Here is a 23,208-nt window from a genome sequence, read left to right as displayed (position 1 = left end):
GAATGTATTATGCCTATGCTTTTTTTTTGGTATTTCACAGAAGATTATTACTGAGTTTGAGCGGTTTGGTTTACAGTGTGGTTCTAGTCCGTAAATTGAAGCTATATAATCATCATGCCCAATCATGATGTGCATACGTGCTCGTGAAGAGGACAGATTTAGGCTTATTAAGTGACATCTGAAGTGTACAAAGTAAGTGTGTGTTCTAGTAATTCTATGCTTTCTAAAGCTTTGGCTCAATATACTGTGAGCTGGAACGATCTAGAGATGTTTTTTTCAAATTTCAAAGAGAAAAAATAGGCTACAAATGAATTAATAAAATAAACTATTAATAGTTTAGTTTAGTTTATATTTTATATAAATCGGTCGGTCCCTAATATGTACAGTAATATAAGAGGTTTGAGCCCAGAATGTCTGCCATACTTTTGGTGGAATGTGTCTTTAATTAATGATTTTTCTATGTAAAATAATAAAAACATGAACAAATGCTGTTAAAATAACTATGTTGTGATATTGCAATATATAACACAGTGATTTATTAGATGTTATGGCCCATCTCACAGAAAATCAGTTAACTGACAATATTTTCTGAATGAATAAGTGGGACAGACTGATCAAATATGATTTTAAAAGTAAACGTATTGACTACATCCCAGTCTCTGTGTCTGACCTTCTCTATCCATCTAGAGAAAGCTGGAGAACGTTTTCAGTTGACTGAAAGCTTTTGTTACTTGGTTTAATATGAGTTGTTAGAAATGTGACCTTCATCTTCAATAAGCCAACATATGGAGCATGGGTATGCGCCATAGTAGGCGCATACCCATTCAACCATCTGTTGCTCTGGCGTGCACCGGCAGTGAGACCATGGAGTGTATATACTATACAGATGAGTGAGACTAGTGTCGGTTTGAAGCATTCTCTCTTCTGATTGGACAAAAATGTTGGGATCCTCCAATACGTTTATTTGCCGATAACATGCAAAGCAGCTGACTGAGAGATCGGCTTTATGAAACTTGCACATTATGTAAGTGATCACTGTATGAATAAAGAGTGATTTAACACTTATATTAACATAAATAAACCGCTTACTTCACATTTAATAAAGGAATTTCAAAAACAAATCTTTATTTTGATTTGTGATAGGCCTCAGTCTGAACAACAAAGGCATCATATTCAGTTCAGAACGGTTCAAAACAGGTTCCAACACACTCTTGGTCCCTTACATTAATATGAAGCTAATGTCAACATGTTCACTTGATAGCACAGTTTATTACAAATAAGATAAATATAGTTTTCCTTAAGTCTCATTTACACTTGTAGGCCCTCAGAACACTATGGTGTGGAGTCTTTCCCCTCAAACAATGTGGAGAATGTCATCCATGCCTCTTCTCCCCTGCTTTGATCATCATGTATGACATCACACCTCATGGCTAAATTTACCCCTTTTCCACCTACGCAAAGTCTGGGGTGTCGGTTCGGAGCCGGTGCCCAATCAGGAAGCAGTTCTTTGGTTTTCCACTGCCAGAGAGCTGGTTTCCAGCCAGAAAACTGCTTCTAGAGTGGCTCCGGTTGTTGTGCTTAAAGCTAGCGATAGCATTAGCCGGGAGAGCGGCGATGTCGTGCGACGTACACAAGACATTTACAGTGACATCATGACATGGCTCTCTAGCCATAGAAAAGCTAACAGATTCGTAATAGGTTCCCAAGTTAAACCGGCTGGCTCTAGCACCAGCCCGGAACTGGAAGCTGGTTCCCGTTGGTGGAAAAAGGGTAGTGTGTCTGTGGTGGCTGTAGGGTTCAAGGTGCTGAACAGCTGTGTGTCTGTCAATGGCATCACCCTCTTCTTCAGTCTGAAGCTTCAGAGCATTCCCCCAAGCTAGTCCCATCCTCCCAATAGAACATATCCAGGTCATAGCCAGGGTCAGCTGCAGTCTCTTTGGTTACATCGTCTTGCTGTTAGCTTGCTGATAGTGTTTTTCTATGGTTGGTCCTCTGTGCTGTAGCTTCTCACTCATACGGGCTTTGAATCTATAAGATGAGTCGCTGACCCAGGATCTTGCGGTTGATCTCAGCCAAGGCCACAGAGAACACAAAGGCCTTTTCATCAGACAGACCTGCGTAAATATCCACCTCCTTCTCTTGTTTCTCTGTCAACACACAGAAAAAAACAGTCAATCACTGCAAACCCAGAATTCTGACCAAAGAATCACCTGAAAAATTGTGTCTATGTCTATATTGGTCACAGAGACCACTAATTATCCGTCACTTTCTGACTGAACAGCTTCATGGAAGTGATATTTTACAATGGTTCATATAAAAACTAACACAATTCATTAAAGCAAGTCAAATGGTGCTTTTAAAGTCATGGTATGAAGCTGAGACAGACTCCATGTTCTCTTCTCTTTCCAGACGGCTGGGGCATTATGAGCGCTGCACTGTTAGTCAGCTTAATAAAGTCACTGAAGATGACCCCAAACTATGTATACAGTGCCCTCCAAAAGTATTGGAACAGTGAGGCCAATTCCTTTATTTTTGCCGAAGACTGGACACATTTGGGTTTGACGCCAAACTATGAATATGAGACAATAGATCAACATTTCAGCTTTCATTTCCAGGTATTTACATCTGGATCTGATACACGTCTGAGAAGATATCATTATTTGAAAAGGAAAATCACATTTTTATGTGAGCAAAATTATTGGAACAGATAGACTTAAAATAAATTAAAGTAAATAAGATTTAATAAATTGTTGCAAATCCTTCGCTTGCAATAACTGCATCAAGCCTGTGACCCATTGACATCACAAAACTTTTGCATTCTTCTTTTGTGATGCTTTTCCAGACTTTCAGCGCAGTCTCTTTCAGTTGTTGTTTGTTTTGGGGGGTTACTTAGCCTGGAACGATAGATGGTCTGGCCACAATAAATAGTCATTTCCAACTCAAGGGGCGGCTCCTACTCGTGCATTTCAAATGCCACTGCATGCAGTTGGATAGCACTACAACCAATCAGAGCGATGCACAAGGTGACATATTAAGCCCTGTTCGTTTAGCGAACAGCTGTTAAACTGTTAAATTAAACGTTTGCCGTGGTCGGTCGGCAAAACAGAACATTCCACTTACTTGCTAATGAAAGATTTGAGTGCCGTCTTCCAAATCGTAAAGGGTCGAGGCCAAAGCAGTCTCAAACTCACACAACATATCCGCAGCCATCTTTGGTGTTTACTATCACGGCTTCGACGTCGCATGCACGTCACTGTCGTCATCCGGTTACGTCCGCCCCAGAGCACCATATAAAGGGCTCTGGCGCGCCCATATTAGATTGAAACGTGAGCCAGGATTTCTGGACTTTCTGAACAAGCTTCAATGGAGAGTGTCCAGACCAACAGGCGCAGCAAATTTAATTTGCCAGCGCCTAGTGGCAGGTCTGGGAATGCCAGGCTAGGGGTTACTCTCTTCACTCTCCTCTTTAGCAGGTAAAATGCTTGCTCTATAGGGTTTCAGTCTGGAGATTGACTTGGCCAGTCTGAAACCTCCCATTTCTTGCCCCTGATGAACTCGTTTGTTGTTTTTGCAGTTTTTTTGGATAATTTTCTTGCTGCATGATGGAGGATCTTCCAATCAGTTTGGTTGCATCTTTCTTTAAATTTGCCGTTTATGTCTAATACATCTAGGATATATGGAACTTTCACTTCTTGAATTAAATGACAAAACAAATCAAGCTTTTCCATGATATTCTAATAACATGAGATGCACCTGTAGAGATGTAATATTCTATAAATAGGGCTCCTTTCTCACCTCCGCACAGCAGCAGTCCCTTGGTAAAGTGGGTTTATATGTCAGAGCATTGTTTTTTGTTGTGTACCAGAAAATGCTGGACACAATACATGATGACGCTGTTTTGTCTGTTCCATTCTATAACAGATATACATCACCAGAGATCTAGATAATATGTCAATTAAAGGCACTACGAGTAAGATGGCACGTTGGCGTCCCCTTTGGACAAAAGCGGTAGTATTTTTACGACGCCCGCTGTCGCAAATGCTCGTGCCAGGCGCGTGAGCGTGGACTGAGAAGGGCGCAATATAGTGCATGTTCGTGTGTTGAAAGTGTGAGGACTCTTTTCGGCTCCGTGAGAGTGGTTTTGACACTGCATCAACTAATGCCAGTCAGTACACACACCTGCTTGCAATGAGTTGATTCAGCAGCGTCACCTAACTACTCTCTCTCTCTCACGGAGCTGTGTCCTCACAGAAAGCGAATGAATGAGAGACGGCAGTTAGTAGACTATGGATCACGATGAGGTAATGTGTTTGTGTTGTTGATGTAAATAATGACTATTTCAGATAATGGTTATCTGATGATGGTGAAGCAAAGCAAACTTTGTGTTAGTACCAACCGCTCATTCATTTAGCAGTCTAGTTTCGCTCTCGTGAAATTGTATACACGTTGCTTGGCAACGTCCTCCCGCCCGCCTATCACTCACTCTCCCTTTTCGCTTTTCTTCATTGCATTCTCTTTTTTTTCTTTGATGGTTCAGCCCCGTTATCAGTCATTTATGACGACAAATAACTGTCTCAAACAAGGCTCCCGCTCCCCTTCCCTCACCTGGAGGGATAGGCTTCTCAAATCGCGTTGCAGCGCCACACTGAAATCTGCAACCAATACGGATATGTGACCATAGAGCCTGCACGAGCGAACCGAAAATCGGACTGGGTGTGCGACCAGACCAAAAGCAGTAATAAAAACTATATAAAAACGTCTTTCTTTGCACTGATGGTCTCGTTTGCTGTTAAAGGTAATTTATGATTATCAGAGGAAACATGAGGTTGTTTAAAAGATATTTAAATGTTACTCGTATCCGCTTTAAGCACTTGTTTTACCTTTTTCTTCTTCCTGTTTCTTCAGCCCCACTGTCTTGGGTCGGCCCCGCCCCCTTCTGATGGGATCTGATTGGCTGTTGGCCCTGGGCCGTCGCCTGTTCTCCATGTCATTGGTTGAAGAAGAGTCGATCCTCTCTCTGCGAATGCGCTCCGTCCTCCTCCGCTTGAAGTCCAGTTTGTCTAAATGTCACCATACATAAGCATGTGTGTGAGGTTAGAAACAATGCTATTCAATTGAGTGATTTACCCTGTGTTCCAAATCACATACTCTTTCTTTTTACTACACTACATAATAGTACAGAAGAGTTTTAGGGCCACAGGAGAGAAACAAAATCAGATAAGGTAGTTTTTTTTCTTCGTTATGTCGAGAAAAGTCAAGAATAAAGACAAACACTCCAAAATGCTATGGTAGTTAGAGGGGCATTTATGTATTTTCAGCATACTACAATTGACATGCATGTATTGGGACATCCTAAATCTTTTTCTGGCATACTAAATAGTAGGGAAGTATGGGGATTGGAACGCAGGGTTAGTTTTTCAGCCAACATGGAGACCATGCAAAACTGAACTATGGAAATAAAAACAAAATGGAAATTCAGTCTGATTATAAGTGTGTGATAAAGCTAGTTAGTCTTTTGAGTTTGACCTTTTTTCAATTATTTATTCTGAACTAATATTGGAACATATTTTAATATATTAATATCTTCAAACGACTGAAGTATTCAGCATTTAACCAAACGTCATCCTTATGCACAGAGTCTGATTTATGGCTATATGATCCAGACCTGCAAACTCATAGGAGGTGAAAAAGGTGACAAACACCCGTCCCTTCTAGGGGGGTCGGGTGTTTTTCGCTGTCCAAACGATTGGCTATTGTTAAATATCATTCACACAACCAGAGTTCTCCACTATTGCCTCCAATGTCCAGCTGGGTGAAAATAATAGCCAGCTGAGATCCTGACCCTCCTAGGGAGGTCCGGGGGTATGCCCCCCCGGGAGATTTTTTTTAAACTTTTTAAAGTGAAATGCATGAATCTGGTGCACTTTGAGAGGGAAATTAAGAGGCTAAATCTGAGGAATTTTGTGTGAACAAATAATTTGGAGACACTGGGTCGGATGAATTAGAAGCTTCTTGGATTTTCCATTAAAATGTTCATTTAAAATAAAATATTATGCAGGGTCCTCTGGGTTGGGCTTGGTGCTCTTTTTCTTTTATGGGACATATTTCTCTGTAATATAATGAATACATTTAAATGCAGTGAGAGGAATGAAGCAGAAGAACTCTGTTGTCCAGCTATCTTTTTTTCCACAGACGAGGCTGACATAGGTTATACAGTGCATGGGCATCTGAGCCCCATTTCCAAATGTTTTTAAATAAACTCAATACACACTGGACGTGAACGTGACTTGATCAGTTAAACTTGGATTACCTCCCAGATGAACTGATTAAATTATTGGGCTATTAACTAGGCTATCTAGATCAAAACATTGTATTCATTTTTTTGTATGATATAATAATATGATGTTAATATCAAACACACAAACTAAAAAATAAAAATAAATTGGGGGGGGGGGGGGGGGGGGGGCTGTCGGTCGGCTCTGTTTGTGAGCGCACTGCAGACACTTCATTTCTGCAATGTGCGCTCATTAAACTGTCAGCTTCACTTAAGAGTCCTGTGTGGGTCAACAGTGCAGTGCAAACTATGCAGCATAAAGTTATAACATTCGTCTACGACCGTGATGTTAATTCACCTTCACACAAAGTCTCCGCCCCAGCAAAGCAGCGAGTCGATCGCTGTGACGGTGAAAATCACCGGGACCCGGGAGACCCAGTGAGCGAGTGAGACAGGAACGGCTTCCGCGATCTTTTTCTAGGTCTCGAGTCTAACATAGAGCCATGTCGGCAAACTGACAGCGCGACTAAATAAAGGGACTGTACAGTGAGCTGCGTCCCTCCGTTAGTTTCTGTTTCAGTAGGCTGTTACATTAACCTCTGAAGCATTGACAGTGTTTAATCAAAGCCTCTATTTTTTTATTATCAAAAGGGCTTTGATTGAGACTTTTAGCCAATTCTAAAGTCTGAACACACAGCGAACGCTGATTGGACAATACTCATGACGTCTACCAAAGATGTTTTATTGCCAAGATAACGATATTCCCTTGTCTCACACTACGGTAACTCGCCCACACAGTCCAGTCTGGGAAGCGCTGGCTGACTTCTCTGGCAGCTGCCGCTACACCCCCCCCCCCCCCCTCCCAAAAACAAAAACTCTTCGGATCTATACGATTCACGTGGGTCATATATTTTGATTCTAAACGGCGATTTTCGCCGAAAAGCGACGAGTTTGCAGGTATGATGATCATGAATAACTGTGTGGAATTACACGTAAAAAATAAATAAAACTTACATGCATACATAAACAATGTTTGACTTCAAAATAACACAAGAGTTCCTTTTTTCATACATATTTACACAAAGTCTGGTGTACAGGACACATAGACCATCTGTTTCATCCAGTGCTGGCTGAAGCTTACCTGCTATGGCTGGGGACGAGCGCTCATTTAATTTGGCGTTGAGGAGTTTTCTGCTAATAAACACATAACCACACGGACAGGACTTGCACGCAACAGGAATCTAGAGAGAAACAAATAGGAAACATAGAACATGATATCATTGTAGAGGCTATGCTACTTTGGGTAAGGGAGAGTGAAAACTTTAGCTTTGACCCATTTCTTCAACAGAGTAGTCCAGCACGTATTGGCTCAGTTTCACAGTGTGAGTTCCAAGATTAAACATTAAAGACATTACTGTGTTTGGACTGATTTGGTGTAGCATACTGCCGAGAGTGGTACAGTGGTACAGCTCAGCAAAGTGACGTATTAACACTCAGTTAGCCTTAGAAACAATAACTTAGAACAGCGTTTGTGTATGATACACTACCCTCTACATTGACGCAATTAGCCCTTGAATCCATGACTCACTCTATAATGTTATCAAATGATGACAATATTAGGAGAAAAATATTAAATTTTGCTCGCTCCATGATGTCATAACTGACCCAAAATGTAATAAGTTATTACATTATGGGCAAAAGGTTATGATGTTATGAGCATTTTGATGGTTATCACATTATGAGTTTAATTAAATGTTTCTAAATTAGATTTCTGGTTGGTTGTTACAACTGGGGCTCTTACAGGGCTTCATTTTTAAAACTGTGTAGGATTGACGTGCCACGTCCTACCCTGGTTTCCATTTATAAATCAGAATCAACTCAAGCCGCTTTTCCACCTAAACTACCAGGAACTTTGAGTTCCAGGGACTCCTCGAGCAGGAACCTTTAGTTCCTGGGCCACATGGCTGTCTGTGTTTCCACTGGGGTCTGAAGTAGGGCTGGGCGGTATGACGGTTTCATACCGGCGTGGACGGTATAAAAGTTTCTACCGGGAGAGATTTGGCCCTACCGTTTATACCATGGAGAAAAACAGTTCATGTCGCGGGAGGCAGTTGTCCCTCTGAGTCACTACAGTTACACCACCGCGCCACACAGGGCTCTGCAGCAGAGTTCTGGGCTACAATACAGCTTCTCTACCCTCAACAGAAGAAGCCTCATCTGTTGCACTAGCTGTTTTGCTCCGGTGCGCCGTCATATTAAAGTTTACAAACCAACTCTGTGTCACGGTAGCCTGGTCCCACCAGACCATCGTACTTCATTTCATTTGTACAGAAGGTCTGGAACTGCTCCATTTGGCAAACGTTGACTCACTTGGAGGCGGGTGTCTGTTGAAGTTTAAAACTATTGGATCTGCCCAGTGCTGGTAATAGATAGCACTACATGTGCAGAGTGGGGCAGTAATACACCTAGTAGCATCTACACTAACAAAGTCAACTCCAAGAATAAGAAGGTGTAGCCAGGCTGTATATATTCATTATACAGCAGTGGTTCTGAGCGAGTGATTTGATTGGACGAGAGCCCTTCTATGCGTTCTGAAGGAGTGCTGATATGAGCGAACAACATCACTCTGACTGTTCACCAAACTGTAAACCAACTGTCAAAATCAGTCCGCTCACTGATGAGCCGGAGCTTCACTTGTGTAAACTGTGTGTGTGTGACTCAGGTTGACTGTGGCGAGTCTCTCCCCTTTGAGAGGGCATCTCTGCCACACACAGTGGTAGTGGCTCACACTCACGTTACTGAAGACAGCAATAGTGTGTGGAGATAAACTCAGGCTGCTGAATAATACGAGCAGCATAGCATTAGCCTAGCCTAGCATTCCCACCTCATTTTATAACTTCCCCCGGGCCGAAATACACTCATAAACTCTGGGAAATGAAGCGTGGGGGTTTGGATTGAGCAGATCAATCACCAACTAGATTAAGATCCGCCGTTCCTTTTCTTTGGTGATTTTTACGGGACATCGGGCCGCCGTGGTTACCAGAGTAAACAAAGCAGGACGAGCTCACTCGCGTAAAGTTGTTGCTTAGCAACGCGCTCCGCTCTGACTGCTGTTGTCGGACTATTTGTGTTGGCGGAAGCAAATACATTCTTAAATGATTAAAGATCACAAGTTAACTTACGTACCTACGACCGAATCACAGCAGCGCTGATATAGAGCGACAACATGCTCCCTCTCATGTGGTATTGCTTAATTATACAATACATGCCTTTCCGGAATAATCCTGGTAATGTTACTGGGTCTATGTTACTAAATTGCAAGAGCAGAAAACCGATTCTGTCTTTAATTCACACATATTTTGAAGAAGTCCTTAGGTGGACTGCTGGTCCAATAAGGGGAAGCCTTGAGGGCCCCTCATCTCCTGGTTGGTCGTTCTGGTTACTCAAGCCACGTTTAACACTATCGGTTAACAACAACAACAAAAAAGTGACGGAATGCCTTGGATCAAAAAAGCTTTAGTCAGCGATTCTGGAGAAGTCCCTTTTGGTCAAAACCAGGGAATATCTCCTCACAATCCGATACTTGTCTGTACTGTTTTAAGTGCTGAAATGGTATCCATTGTTAATACACTGCCTAAGCTCTGTAAACTGGCATGTTGCTAGCTATGATGGGCCCCTTTGTTTACAATCCACATTTTATCAACTAGTTTACAGAGCATAAGTAGGCTGTGTGTTTACACCAGATCTTTGTTTTAGCACACAAACATAATTTGTATTCTCTACTTGCTCCTTAGAACAAACAGTAGCCTACTCTTATCACTCTGTCTAGCAGTTTTATTATCGTTCCTCGGACTACGTTTGGTGAAAGTGCCTTTAAATCTTTGGCACCCTCATCATGGTGTAAGCCACAGGAACATTTTATAGTGGAATCCCAAATCACTGTCAACAATTACAAAAGAGGATAAAGGACTATTTTGCCACAATCTGTACATGTCCGGTTACTGACTGACAATGGAATAGGATGCTTTGTGATTTGTCTTATTGTGTTTTGTGTCTTGTATCTTATTTTAAATGTGAAATATAGTTTTTTAAATGTGAAACTTTTATGTTTGCATGCTGCCTTCTTGGCCAGGACTCCATTGAAAAAGAGATTTTCAAGCTCAATGGGAATATCCTGGTAAAATCCTTTTCCATTTTATCCTCTCTCTCTCTCGCTTTGGGTGCGAGAGGTCCCGGGTTCATGATCCCAGACCCTCACACTGCACTACAGACAGACAGACAGACAGACAGTGAACGTTTGCCAAATAGAGCAGTTCCAGACCTTCTGTACAAATGAAATTAAGTACGATGGTCTGGTTGGACCAGGCTAGTGTTTCCTGCAGTAAAATGGGAAATTAGAGGCAAAAAAAAATTTTCACTTTAATTTAAAGGCGGGTTGCCAAAAAGTTTCGTTATGTAAGTCAATGGTAGAAATCTAACTTTTTTTATTCAACTTGACATTTTTCAAAAAGTAATAATGCCCAAAATTTAATTTTCTCACCTATTGTTAAGATGGGTGAGCCGGTGATACTATAATAATCAAAGTGAAAATAAGAAATGTAATATTGAATTTTAGTGTATTTTTCAAAAAAGCGGTTGGTGGTGTATGATCGAAACTGGCATCTAAAGGGTTAATTTTTAATTGAGATTAATTAAATCATGACAGATTGAACAACCCCTTCATGAAAAATATGGGGAAAAAAATTGTGAAAAAATATTGATCTTTCATCATTTTAATGCAATTTAATGGTCAAAATACACAAAATGTACCGAATGGACCCAGTGTAACTTTTTTATTCAATCTGACATTAAACAAAAAGTAAAAATGCACCAAATTCAATTTACTCGCATATTATTCAGATGGGCGAGCCGGTGATACTAATAATAATCAAAGTAAAAAAAAAAATTTAAATATTGAATTTTTGTGTATTTTTTTAAAAAAGTGGTTGGTGGTATATGAACAAAACTGGCATCTAAAGTAGGGCCCGACCGATTTATCGATTATCGCATATTTCGGAATTATCTGCATTATCTGTTTTTTTGCAGATTTTTTTTATTTATTTTTTTAACCAATCATGTGTGAAATGTATTGCTGCCCTGGAGGTAGCCTAAATGAATAGCATTAAGGCTATAGCCTATTTACAGCAGCAGCAGGTGTGTTGTAATACATTGGATTAATTTACACTTGACAGTTCCCCCTGCAACCAAGGCATTGGTCATCGCTTGACAGTTAATAATAAAAATAATTTATAGAATTTATATGGTGCTTTTTTGGAGGTCATTCAAAGACACTTTGCATCATAGAGAATCATACATGTAGAAAAAGAAAACAAAATACAGAAAACAATTTTTTTAGACAATGCGTATTGCAATAAAGAAAAAGTTCCTGTACATATTTTCAACAGTAAAGGTATAGGGGAGAACGGGGGAATCTGAGGCATCGGGTAATGTGAGCCACCCCCTGTATCTAGGCAATGGAAAACATTTGTGGTCATGTGAGATATGTGTTTTCAAGCCCCTCTCATTTCCCCATGGCCCTGAAAGAGAGGACCTCACGGTGCTGTGGTAAGCATGTTTTTTTCACCAAAATAGGTATTTTGCATGTAAAAGTAAATTTTCTTGCTGTCAACTTAATCAACTGTTGTGCCAAAGCAAATGTATTCACGTAGAAAAACTTCTATCATACGTGTTGATGAACTACCAACATATGAAACCATGTGATGCTGATAACTGAAGATTAGCCTGAAATGCTAAGAGAGGTAGTTTTTTCTCAAATTGTGGTGGTGGGGGAAAGTGAGCCAAATGCTGTGGGGGAAAGTGAGCCACTGTCTCACTTTCCCCCACCATGAGGCACAAGTTAAGTTTAGTCTTAAACATATTTTAATGTAATATTACATGACATATGTTTTATTTTAATGTCATTTGTTATTTTGGCAAACCAAACAAGCCTGTACATATTTATTTTAACATATTGAAAATGAATGTACAATATAAGTTGGTGTACCTTGCATAACTGCATGAACCTAGGAATGCACCGATCCACTATTTTTAGTTCCGATCCGATTCCGATATCTGGGTTTTGGATATCGGTCGATACCGATACTGTCCGATACAATATCATAATTGTTATACATTTTTTTGTTGGTGGTGATGTTATGTATTAGGCTAGGAAGGCTTAAGCAATTCTAATTTAAAAGAGCAAGAAATATACACAAATGCATATAGGTTTATCTTAAAGGCAGAATTATGGTCACACAAAAAAAATCCTTCTCAATGATCACTTCTGTCCCACTAGAATATGTGGTGGTCTGTTTGTCTGAACAGACTTCCTCTCTCTGGCTGTAATTTACATAGTAGAATTTGTCACAGTGCAGAAGCCTCTCCACTTCCTTGACTTGGATTAGCTTTGGTTAGCTCACTGGCTAACAAACTGATATGTACTGTATGTCAAAATAGAAAGTGGTGTCCTCTCTCCCTCCACCGAACGTCGGCGCATGCTCGCACTACTCGTTCGGTCTTTCATAGTAAAAAAAATGCGTGGCATTTTTTAAGAATGCCACGCGATCGACCCACAGTACCCTCGCGATCGACCGATCGACCTAGTGAGCACCCCTGTTGTAGAGTATGACAGGCTGATGTTATAATCCAGTTGGGTCTTCTCCTGTGTTCTGAGTCCCAGGCTGTTCTCGCTGGTTCTGATTTTCCTATGCTTTGACCCCCAGACACTAGCTGGCTCTAAGGGTCCTGTGTTCTGACCCCCAGACTGTGTTCTAATCTAACTGGTTCTATCTTTCATTTGAATCTTATTAAAACCTTTTGAATTATAATATGTTGTATTAGATTTTGTTCAGAGTTACTTTCAAAATTTGCTTTGCTTAATTGACCAAACCCCATCATTCTTTTACTAGTCCGACATTAGTTCTGGAATGTGTGGCTAGCTTTCAGGATTCTTACTGTTACAATATGTGTTGTTATGGTAGTTTCAGAGTGGAAAAAGTGGATCAGTTTACCCCACAGCTGGGGTAAAATGAGCCACATGACAACTTTTTTTAAAACAATCATATTTTCACTTTGTCTAGAAAAAATTCTGCTAATGCCCATTTCTAGGAAACATCCTGAATTAATGGGAAATGTGTAAATGTGAGTGATAAATCATTTTAGCTCCCTTAGAGGGGAGCAAATGTAAAAAGTGGCTCAGATTACCCCGTTCTCCCCTATATATTTTTAAGGGTTCAAAAAAGTAAATTTTTTCAATATATATTTTGAGGATTTTTATATATTTTTTAAATCGGCGGATTTAATCGTAATCGTAATTTTTCTCTGAAAAAAATCGGCATCGGCACTCCAAAATCAATATTGGTCGGGCCCTAATCTAAAGGGTTATTTTTTAATTGTGATAAATTAAATCATGACATAGATAACAACCCCTTCATGAAAAATATGAAGAAAAAAAATTGTGAAAAAATATTGATCTTTCATAATTTTAATGCTATTTAAAGGTCAAAATACACAAAATGTATCTAATTGACCCAGTGTAATTTTTTTTATTCAATCTGACATTATACAAAAAGTAATAATGCACCAAATTCAATTTTCTCACCCATCATTCAGATGGGTGAGCCGGTGATACTAATACTAATCAAAGTTTAATAAAACAGTTGAATATTGAATTTAAAGGTGATGTAAGCGGAATGGTTCTTTTAAGGCTCATTTATGCTCCAATTCCGTGCGTACAAAGAGACGTACGTTTACAACGTTATATCCGTCACTGCCCTCATACTTCCATGCGTCCTTTATGTAGGAATGGACATTAATCAAATCAACCATTAGTGGGCAGCAGCGCCGCTCAGAGTTAAAAGTTCCTCAAATAGGAAGAAGAAGAGTCAAACAGTGATTAACTGGAATAAATATGTTATAATATGTCCATGGAAGAAACAGCTTTAGCGATATAGGCCTACTACCGTAGCGACCCAACTTGCCTCGTGTGAATGTCGATAGTTATCCTGCTATCGGTGTAGGAATCTGTGTGTGAATGGTAACGTGGGAAAGGAAAACAGGTCTCCCTTGTAAAAGAGTCTTCGGTCTCAATGGGATTTACCTTGCCTTGCCAAACTTGCCTATAAATAAAGGTTAGATGGAAGAGGCTAAACTGGAGGCTGTATTATAGACAGCGGGGGTCTGTGAGGACATTGATCACGACATGTCAAACAAACTAGTCTCGCACGGACCTCCGGCACTTCTCTATTGCACTTCTCTAGTCAGCCTGCCCCGTGCGATCCCCACTCATGCTGCTCTGTTGTAGTTGTATGTCCCTGGCCCGGCCGTGTAACTTCATAGATAGATGAATGTGTATGTAATTTCGTACCAACTCACAAAAACCTCTCCTCAAAAGTTAAGACATTTTCTAAAGTATTATGTCTTTCGTTTTTTTTGTTTGTAAACAAATGTACAGTAAGTGAAAGTGAACTGTTGGCTGTGCGCCCCCCGTGATCTTCGGTGATACTGCTCCGTTCTGTCCGTTTGGTTCGCATCCGCAAGCTTGCAGGATACGTGCAGAAATACGGACGTAATGTACACAGAGTACGGACAGAAGGCTCCGTCCGTATCCGTATGCGTATGTAACGTCAGGGGCGGGCCGTCCATTGAGGCAAACCAGGCAATTGCCTGGAGCCCCGGCCCCTTTGGCCTCTTTATATTTTGCCCCATATCTATCGTTTTTTATCTCTTCACAATAGTATCATCGGGATGTCTAATTACTCGCGTTTTGACGGCCTTTCTGCCAAACGTGCACCCCCCTTCAGTCTGCACTACATGGACTATTCCATTACACATTACGCTCATGACGCTGCACGTTCACGCGTAATTCCAAAAAAGTAAATAGCGGGAGAAGAGAGAGACGAGATAAACCTAACCTACCTATACCAAAATGAAGCGAACATACGAGAGCGGGTCACAAAACAAACAGAAGAAGGACCAAAGTCAGGACTTAATATCAAAGCTGCCGAAGCTATTAAGCTTTTTTACAGCACCCAGCGCGGTGGCAGCGGGACCTTAGACGGAAGAACAGCTGTCTACATGTCCATTGTCTACTACATCATTAACCGGTAACGTTCCAGCTCCTACTGTCAATCCAACAGGTGGCTCTGGCTCAGCCAGCAGCTATGCTAATGACGTGAATGTGTGTCAACAAACTGATGGAGATAATTAATGGTGCAACGGATCACGGTTGATCCGTGGTCCATTCGGACCAACCCCCACGGTTTGGGAACCACGTGAACCGCGGATTGGATGCATATGCTAAAAAAAAAAGACGCCTGTGTGTTCACGTGATCGGCGATCGTGTATTACAGAACAGTTAGTGGCGATCGGGGCCAGCCTCTAGGTCTACTGTAGGCTACTGACAAAAATCACACAACACATTGCCTGTATTTTTGTAACAATATTTAGGCCTATTAGTTTAGGCTATATTTGGCTGCTCCACTTTAAGTCAGCCCAGCCAGGCGATAGTTAAGTTTCAATTCCGTTTTCACCTCCGTGTGTAACAGCTGTTCAGAACAACAGCTGATAGGCTTGCGACAGCAGGAGTCAGTCTAAAGCCATCAATGATCAATTTAAGTAAAAAAGCAAAATAAAGCTATCTCTTCCTCCCTCTATCTGTGTATATTTCTCTCTCCCCTGCACACTTAGTCACTACTATCCATGCTTAAAGAAGGCAGGGTTATAACCTAATTTTTATTTTTTTATATTTGAAGATTTTATTTCAAATAGGCCTAGACTCTGTGGACACAGGCTATTTTGTAATTCACTGTGTATTTAAAAAATAAAACAACACATTTAATTGAAAGCAAAGTCATATTGGTCTCTAGAATTTTATCCAGGTTAGTGGCAATCATCAACTTCCTGTCAGAGAGAAAGCTTCCTCTGCGTGGCCCCTCTGACACACTTAATGAACTAGGACTAGGCCAGGGGTCGGCAACCCGCGGCTCTGGAGCCACATGCGGCTCTTTGGCGCTGCCCTGGTGGCTCCCTGGAGCTTTTTCAAAAATGTTTGAAAATGGAAAAAGATGGGGGAGGGAAATATAATTTTTGTTTTAATATGGTTTCTGTAGGAGGACAAACATTCTTAACGTTTTCCAATGCTTTAAAAATGTGTAGAATAAATATTAAATATCAACATTTCTGTCACCCTAGATTTGCGTCATAGCCTGCGATACACGTTTCTATCAGCAGGGCGGGATGCCAGGCAGGTGGCTGTCGTAAACAAATCGGCGGCTGTGTGATGGGCCAGTTGTCAAATAACAAAAAGAGTAATGTGGAAAGACATTTCCAGGGAAGGCATGCTACATTTGCAGCCGAGTACCCAGTTGGGAGTGAGAGAAAAAGTGCGATTGAATTACTTCTGGAGAAATTAGAGGAGCGCAAAAATAGATTTAAGAAGTGGATTGCATCTCCAAACTCCACTACTGCTGCAAGTTTTGTTGCAACCCGGGAGATAATAAAGCGTGGAAAACCGTTCACAGATGGTGACTACATGAAGGAGTCGTTCATCAACATATCAGAACACCTATTTGCAGATTTCAAAAACAAAACCGAGATAATACAGAAAATCAAAGACATGCCTCTCTCCGCTAAGACAGTGAAGGAAAGGGCCATTAAAATGGCAGGCAACATCACCGATCAGCAAATCAAGGACATTAATTCAGCGCCAGCATACTCAATTGCCTGTGATGAGTCCTGTGATGTGATCGATATTGAACAGACTGCGCTTTTATGCAGGTACGTGAACTCCGATGGGCCGCAAGAAGAAATGATCCAATTAATACCACTGAAAGGCACTGACTTGCTTGGCATTTGCACAGAAATCAAACTAAACTGTCTTAATTTGATTTTATATACTTTACCTTTTCAAAAGGCTGCTGTTTTATTTTTATAAATGCAGGCTGCGTTTTATTACACTCCGTTTGTTGCCCAGATAAGGGGCACGTTATGCACGTTCCATTTTGTTGTTGTTTTCGAATCCTCAAAATAAAAACGACATAAAAAATCTGATTTCTTTATTGCATTTCTTTAATTTCATCAAAGCAATGAAACATCATTCATTACTATTGTAATGAAGTTAAACTTGAGGCGGCATCGTACAACATACAACAGAGTAGTCACGTGGTGCGTCATTCTCTAGGATGCGCTGCGGGGAAAAAAACATTTAATTGTGAAGGCTCATAATGTATTTGTAGCCAACTTAGTAATTTTGATAGTAGGCTAATATAGCTAATATAGATACATACAGCATGTGTTGCCTTCATTATAAGGCTTATGTAAGGCTTTTAATTTTTTGCGGCTCCAGACATATTTGTTTTTTGTTTTTTTGGTCCAATATGGCTCTTTCAACATTTTGGGTTGCCGACCCCTGGACTAGGCAATGGACATGTCATGGGTCAGGTTCAGTTAATGGCTCAGTTTGACCCTGTGATGTGGGATCCTCTTAGACCAATCCAAGCTAAGAAAGCCTCTGACACGTACCTGAGTAGTCTCATCCAAAATGAAAAAAAGCTAGTGACTTTTGTTCATCCCTTGTATGGAGTATCTCAGTGTGCGCGATATAAGGTACGTTAGATGCAAGGGCCCCCAAATGACTGTTCGCCTGGAGCCCCAAAATGGCTAAGTTCGCCACTGTGTAACGTAGAGCATAAATGAGCCTTTAGCTAACTTCCTGTCAGTTACTGCAGTTAGCAATCCCCTCGCTCGTCCCTACGTCACCACATTAATGCACTGCGGTCTTCGAGCAGCAAGTTATCTAGCATCATCTCAGATCCATAAGTGTGATAAAACATGATAAAAACCATCAAAACAGACATTGGGAAGCAGGGTTCGACATAACGTATAGCCCGATGGCCCGGGGCCAGTAAAATCATATGCAGGGAAAGTTGATTGGCCAGTCACTGGCCCGGCCAGTCACTGTCCCGCCCGGGCCAGTGACTGGCCAATCACAGTTCAGTATCTTTTTGTAGACTACATCATGGTTCATTGAAATGCGCGTTGAGACTCGTAATGAAAGCAGTGTTTATTTAAGACTCAATATAATAAACCTAATATAAAATATATTTTTTAATGGAAGGCCAGTGGACAACCGATGCGTGGGCGTTTTGACAGGCGGAGCAACAAGCGGGTGCACTCTCGCTCCGTTGGCAGAGCTGCCTACCGTCCGCCCGCGAGTCGACAAATTAATCGACTTGCTTTGCCCCCTTTCTTTCTTCCCACAGCAGAGGTTGAGGTGCAGAAAATGATAACTGCGCTTTTCCTTTATATGCCGCCGTAATGTTACAGTATTTGCATCCAAGCCCCAATGGTAATACAAATGAGAGGCGTTATTTAAACGCTGTGAATGCGTCTGCGGTGATTGTGTCGGTTGTAGACAGAAACGAACGGAGGGACTCCGCTCACTGTACAGTTCCTATAGTCGCGCAGTTTGGCACTGTGTTTTCAGGCTCGAGACATTCAATCAGATCGCGGAAGTCTTTCCCATTGAAATCGCTAACGGGGAGAATATCCCCGGTTATTATTTTAGCCACAAACCACAGTTCATCTGCGCGGCGGCTCACTCGCTGGCGAGATCACACGGTGAAACGCTGCTGTGATCGGACGAAGGCATTGTGTGTTTCTAAGGTGATTTAACGTCATAGTCTTAGACGAGCGTTTAACTTATGCTGCATATTTTGCACTGCATTGTTTTTTTATCAATAGTTTGAAAAAATGGTCCCACACCGGACTCTTATGTGAAGCTGACACTTCATGGAGAAGTGACACTCCTGCAGCGCGCTCACGACCAGACGTGAACTCACATACACGGTGAAATCTCCCATTAAAAAAACGGCATAACCCACTGATTTTCGGATTTCTATTCTATTTTTAAAGTCAACTTGCATGTAGAGAAAGTAATAAAAACAGCCTACCACACCACAAAGAATGATCAGACCTTCATCTCTTATTTTTTTTTTTATGTTTGAACATGACTTCTGCAGGTGAACTATTCATTAAACTGCCCAAATTCAAGAATAAAAACAACCATCAAACTACTGGACTTTAAAATACTGGCCGACTCTTTCAACATAATTTCAGTTGTAGGCTTCTAATTCAATATGTTTGCCTGGTTTTATATTATGTGTATGAGCAATATCAACATTTCATATAATTAACTAAAAGAAAAATAACCAAATCTAAAGGGAATATCTATTCTGTTACAGTATAGATATTCCCTTTAGATCTGGTTATCTTTCTTTATTTTTCTAATACAGGTATTATAATTATTGACACTAAATTATGAAGAAAAAAAAAGTGTGTGCAGGGCCAGTGAAAATATACAAGGGGCCAGTAAAACTCGGATCCACTGGCCCGGCGGGCCAGTGGGGAAAAAAAGTTATGGATTTTTACTTGCTCCGCCATTATAGGCGCATAAACATTCACCCATGTGTCGCTCTGGCGTGCACCGACAGTGAGACCATGAGTGAGACGGGTGCGGACGGGTGTAGGTTTGTAGCGTTCTCTCTTGTGATTGGATAAAATTTCGGGATAAAGTTTAATTGCTTATTACATGCAGAGCAGCTGACTAAGTGATTGGCTTTATGAAACGTGCACATCGTGTAAGTGATTACCGTATGAATAAAGAGCGATTTAACACTTATATTAAAGCGGCAACGAGTAACATTTAAATATCTTTTAAACAGCCTCATGTTTCCTCTCATAATCATAAATTACCTTTAACAGCAAACGAGACCATCAGTGCAAAGAAAGACGTTTTTATATAGTTTTTATTACTGCATTTGATCTGGTCGTACACCCAGTCCGATTTTCGGTTCACGCGTGCATGCTCTATGGTCACATATCCGTATTGGTCGCAGATTTCAGTGTGGCGCAGGAACGTGATTTGAGAAGCCTATCACTCCAGGTGAGGGAAGGGGATAGGGAGACCAGATCCCAATTCACCAGATGTGGGACAAAGACTACGTTTGTGCGGGACAATGCGGGACAAAGTGCCGTTTTTTTAGCAAAAAAACTCGTGTCACCACCGGTAATGCCAGAGACACGACTTTCTATATTAAAAAAACACTATCTTTAGATCAGCGCGCAGCAGTTAAGTTAGCTACTGTTAAACAAATAGAGCATTAAGGCTGCGGCTTCACATTAAAAGCATTTCACTGGCTTCACATTAGCATTTCACTTGACAAACGTGAGTTGGCTTTTATTTTGAAGTAACAGGAAGACAAACGCTGGAGCACTGCAGGCAGCACCTTCACAGAGCCACTGAGCCCAGCAGCCCGATATACACACACAGACAAACACACACACAGACAAACGGAGACTGCTGTCTCCTCACAGCTATCGGATAAATGCCAGATTATAAAACACACATTTAAAAAGGGGGGCTCACTTTCAATAACAATGCTTCTAACTTCTAGGGTGACCAGATCGCATTTCCATTACTTTTCACACGTCCCGCAAATTGAGACGTTGTCCCGCGGGAGCCTTGTTTGAGACAGTTATTTGTCGTCATAATGACTAACGGGGCTGAACCATCAAAGAAAAAAAAGAAAATGCAATGTAGAAAAGCTAAAAGGGAGAGTGATAGGCGGGCGGGAGGGCGTTGCCAAGCAACCTATACACAATTTCACGGAGTGAACCTAGACTGCAGTGTTTACTCCTAAATGAATGAGCGGTAGCCTACTAAAACAAAGTTTACTTTGCCTCACCAGCATCATCAGATGACCATTATTCATCTGAAATAGTCATTATTTACAACAACATAAACACATTACCTCATCGTGATCCATAACTAACTGCCGTCTCTCGTTCATTCGCTTTGTGTGGGGACACATACTCGTTCAGCTCCGTGAGAGGTGACAATGGATCAACTCATTGCAATCAGGTGTAGTTGATGCTGTGTCACTAACCACTCTCACCGAGCCGAAAAGAGTCCGGTGCCCTCACACTTTCAACACACGGACACGGCACGCACTATATTGCTTCCTGATTATTTGAATCTTGCACCCCCTGCACGAGCTTCACGACAGCTGGCGTCGTAAAAATACTACCGCTTTTGTTCAAAGGTGTCGCCAACGTGCCGACTTACTCGTTGTAGCTTTAATATAAATAAACCGCTTACTTCACCTTTAAGTGTATTTTTCAAAAAAGTGGTTGGTGGTATATGATCAAAAATGGCATCTAAAGGGTTAATTTTTAATTGTGATTTATTAAATCACAACATAAATTTAATAACAACCCCTTCATTAATTTTTTTTTTTAATTGTGAAAAAATATTGATCTTTCATAATTTAAATACAGTTTAAAGGTGAAAATACACAAAATGTAATTAATGGACCCAGTGTAACTTTGTTTTAATAGGGCATAAGGGTTAAATGATTTAAATTTCCCAATGCCATTAAATAACAACAGCCATGCCCATGACGACATAGCATACTAGTGCAAGGTACGTGGGGAAACGATCATGCCACATTTCCATCGAATAGGCTACAATTGAAATGTATATTTTTTGCTCATAGGCAAGTTAAAATAGCCTAAAGAAATGTAAATAAAAACAAATATATGACAATACATTTTGGTGAAATATTGACCAGCCGCAAACTCACCACCACATCAATTGTTTTAGTGATACCTTAACTTTGAAATAAATTGGTTCCTCCACCGTGTCCATTATTTAGAAGACGACTAGCTACAAATAGAAAAAAAAACTATTTGTGGAATCCCGCTGAACTTGGGCTATACTATTAGTGAATGACGTGTCTTGGATATAATATTATCACTAAACGTGAATGTAAACTGTGGGAGTAGATGAATATTTCAGGCTAACTTGGGGTTTGGCCATATTGTCGTTTTTTTTAACAGCGCGTGCAGTGAACCCCATTTCCGTCCTCTGTGTGTGTGTGTGCTGTCATGACTGATATCAATTAATTAACCCGTAACAACGCTTCATTATTAAATACACATATATTGCCTCACCTGTTGGTCGCATTCAGGACAAGATTTAGTAGCCATTTTGACTTTCTTTGTTTTAATCGCCGACATAGTCCCGTCTCCTCCAGCGACACGCCGATAGCAGCACTACGGTAGCGAACACTTACAACTTCTCTCCGCAAAACATGGACGACAACTGCTTTGGTTTGCTCCAACGAATCGTTCCACCAACACACAAACATGCACGAGACACACACACACCGACGTAGCAATATACACACGCGCATTACAGTACGCTAACAACGATACATCTACGAGCATGCGCACGGATAGTCCTTCGGCTGCTGTGCTGCATTTAAGTTCCTGGGGGAAAATGGTAGATTACAGAGAATGGCCCTTCACATCCTGGTTTTCCTCAGTCTCTAATCACAGGGAAACACATAGGCCTCTTCTGGAATACATATTCATCAAAATAATAATGATTATTTCTGAATGTGATTCTATTGCAGGCGTTGAGTGTGTCTGCCACCCATAGATAGTATATAATGGGTGACTTGGAGTGTAGCCTAATGATTTAGAGTGCACCATTTCATTTGTAGTCCATAAGTCAATAGCCTGCTACATCGCACATTCAAATAACTTACCAATGTTCCTCATATGGAGCTGCATCTTCTGGAATCAGATTATATAAAATGTACCCAAAAATGGAAAACCCAAATTTCACACTAAATGACAATTTTGGTGTCAAATGTTATTCCCTGAGACCACATTCTCCTGCACAAATATTCCACCCATTTTTATGGAGGATTCAGAATAGAAATTAAATATACTATGCTTTGCTAGACATGCCTCTCAAACTAATGCACTTATACAGTCCCCTCCATAAGTATCGGAACAGTGAGGCCAATTCCTTTATTTTTGCTGTAGAC

General features: G+C 40.9%; 1 protein-coding gene across 1 annotated transcript; it reads right to left on the bottom strand.

Annotated features, from left to right (window-relative positions):
* Positions 1-1,110: 1,110 nt before the first annotated feature.
* On the bottom strand, positions 1,111-22,560 carry cUnh16orf87 (chromosome Un C16orf87 homolog). Its single transcript, XM_080029736.1, has 4 exons — positions 22,325-22,560; positions 7,416-7,515; positions 4,881-5,060; positions 1,111-2,147 (listed from the first exon to the last, which is right to left on the bottom strand). Exons 1-4 carry the CDS (start codon positions 22,388-22,390, stop codon positions 2,029-2,031), a joined length of 465 nt encoding a protein of 154 aa, XP_079885862.1. The 5' UTR covers positions 22,391-22,560; the 3' UTR covers positions 1,111-2,028.
* Positions 22,561-23,208: the final 648 nt, after the last annotated feature.

This window comes from Ammodytes marinus (genome assembly GCF_949987685.1).
Source record: "Ammodytes marinus genome assembly, chromosome: 1".
NCBI classification, from domain to species: domain Eukaryota; kingdom Metazoa; phylum Chordata; class Actinopteri; order Uranoscopiformes; family Ammodytidae; genus Ammodytes; species Ammodytes marinus.
Note: the sequence above shows the minus strand (reverse complement) of the source record. Positions and strands in the feature narration are given on the sequence as shown.

Bases quoted from the DNA above. Each gene is read 5' to 3' on its own strand.
- cUnh16orf87 (XM_080029736.1), bottom strand. From the start codon at position 22,390: ATGTCGGCGATTAAAACAAAGAAAGTCAAAATGGCTACTAAATCTTGT. The intron at 7,516-22,324 runs GTGAGGCAATAT...GTTTCTCTCTAG, and splicing joins GTCCTGAATGCGACCAACAG to ATTCCTGTTGCGTGCAAGTC. The intron at 5,061-7,415 runs GTAAGCTTCAGC...GGTGACATTTAG, and splicing joins CTCGTCCCCAGCCATAGCAG to ACAAACTGGACTTCAAGCGG.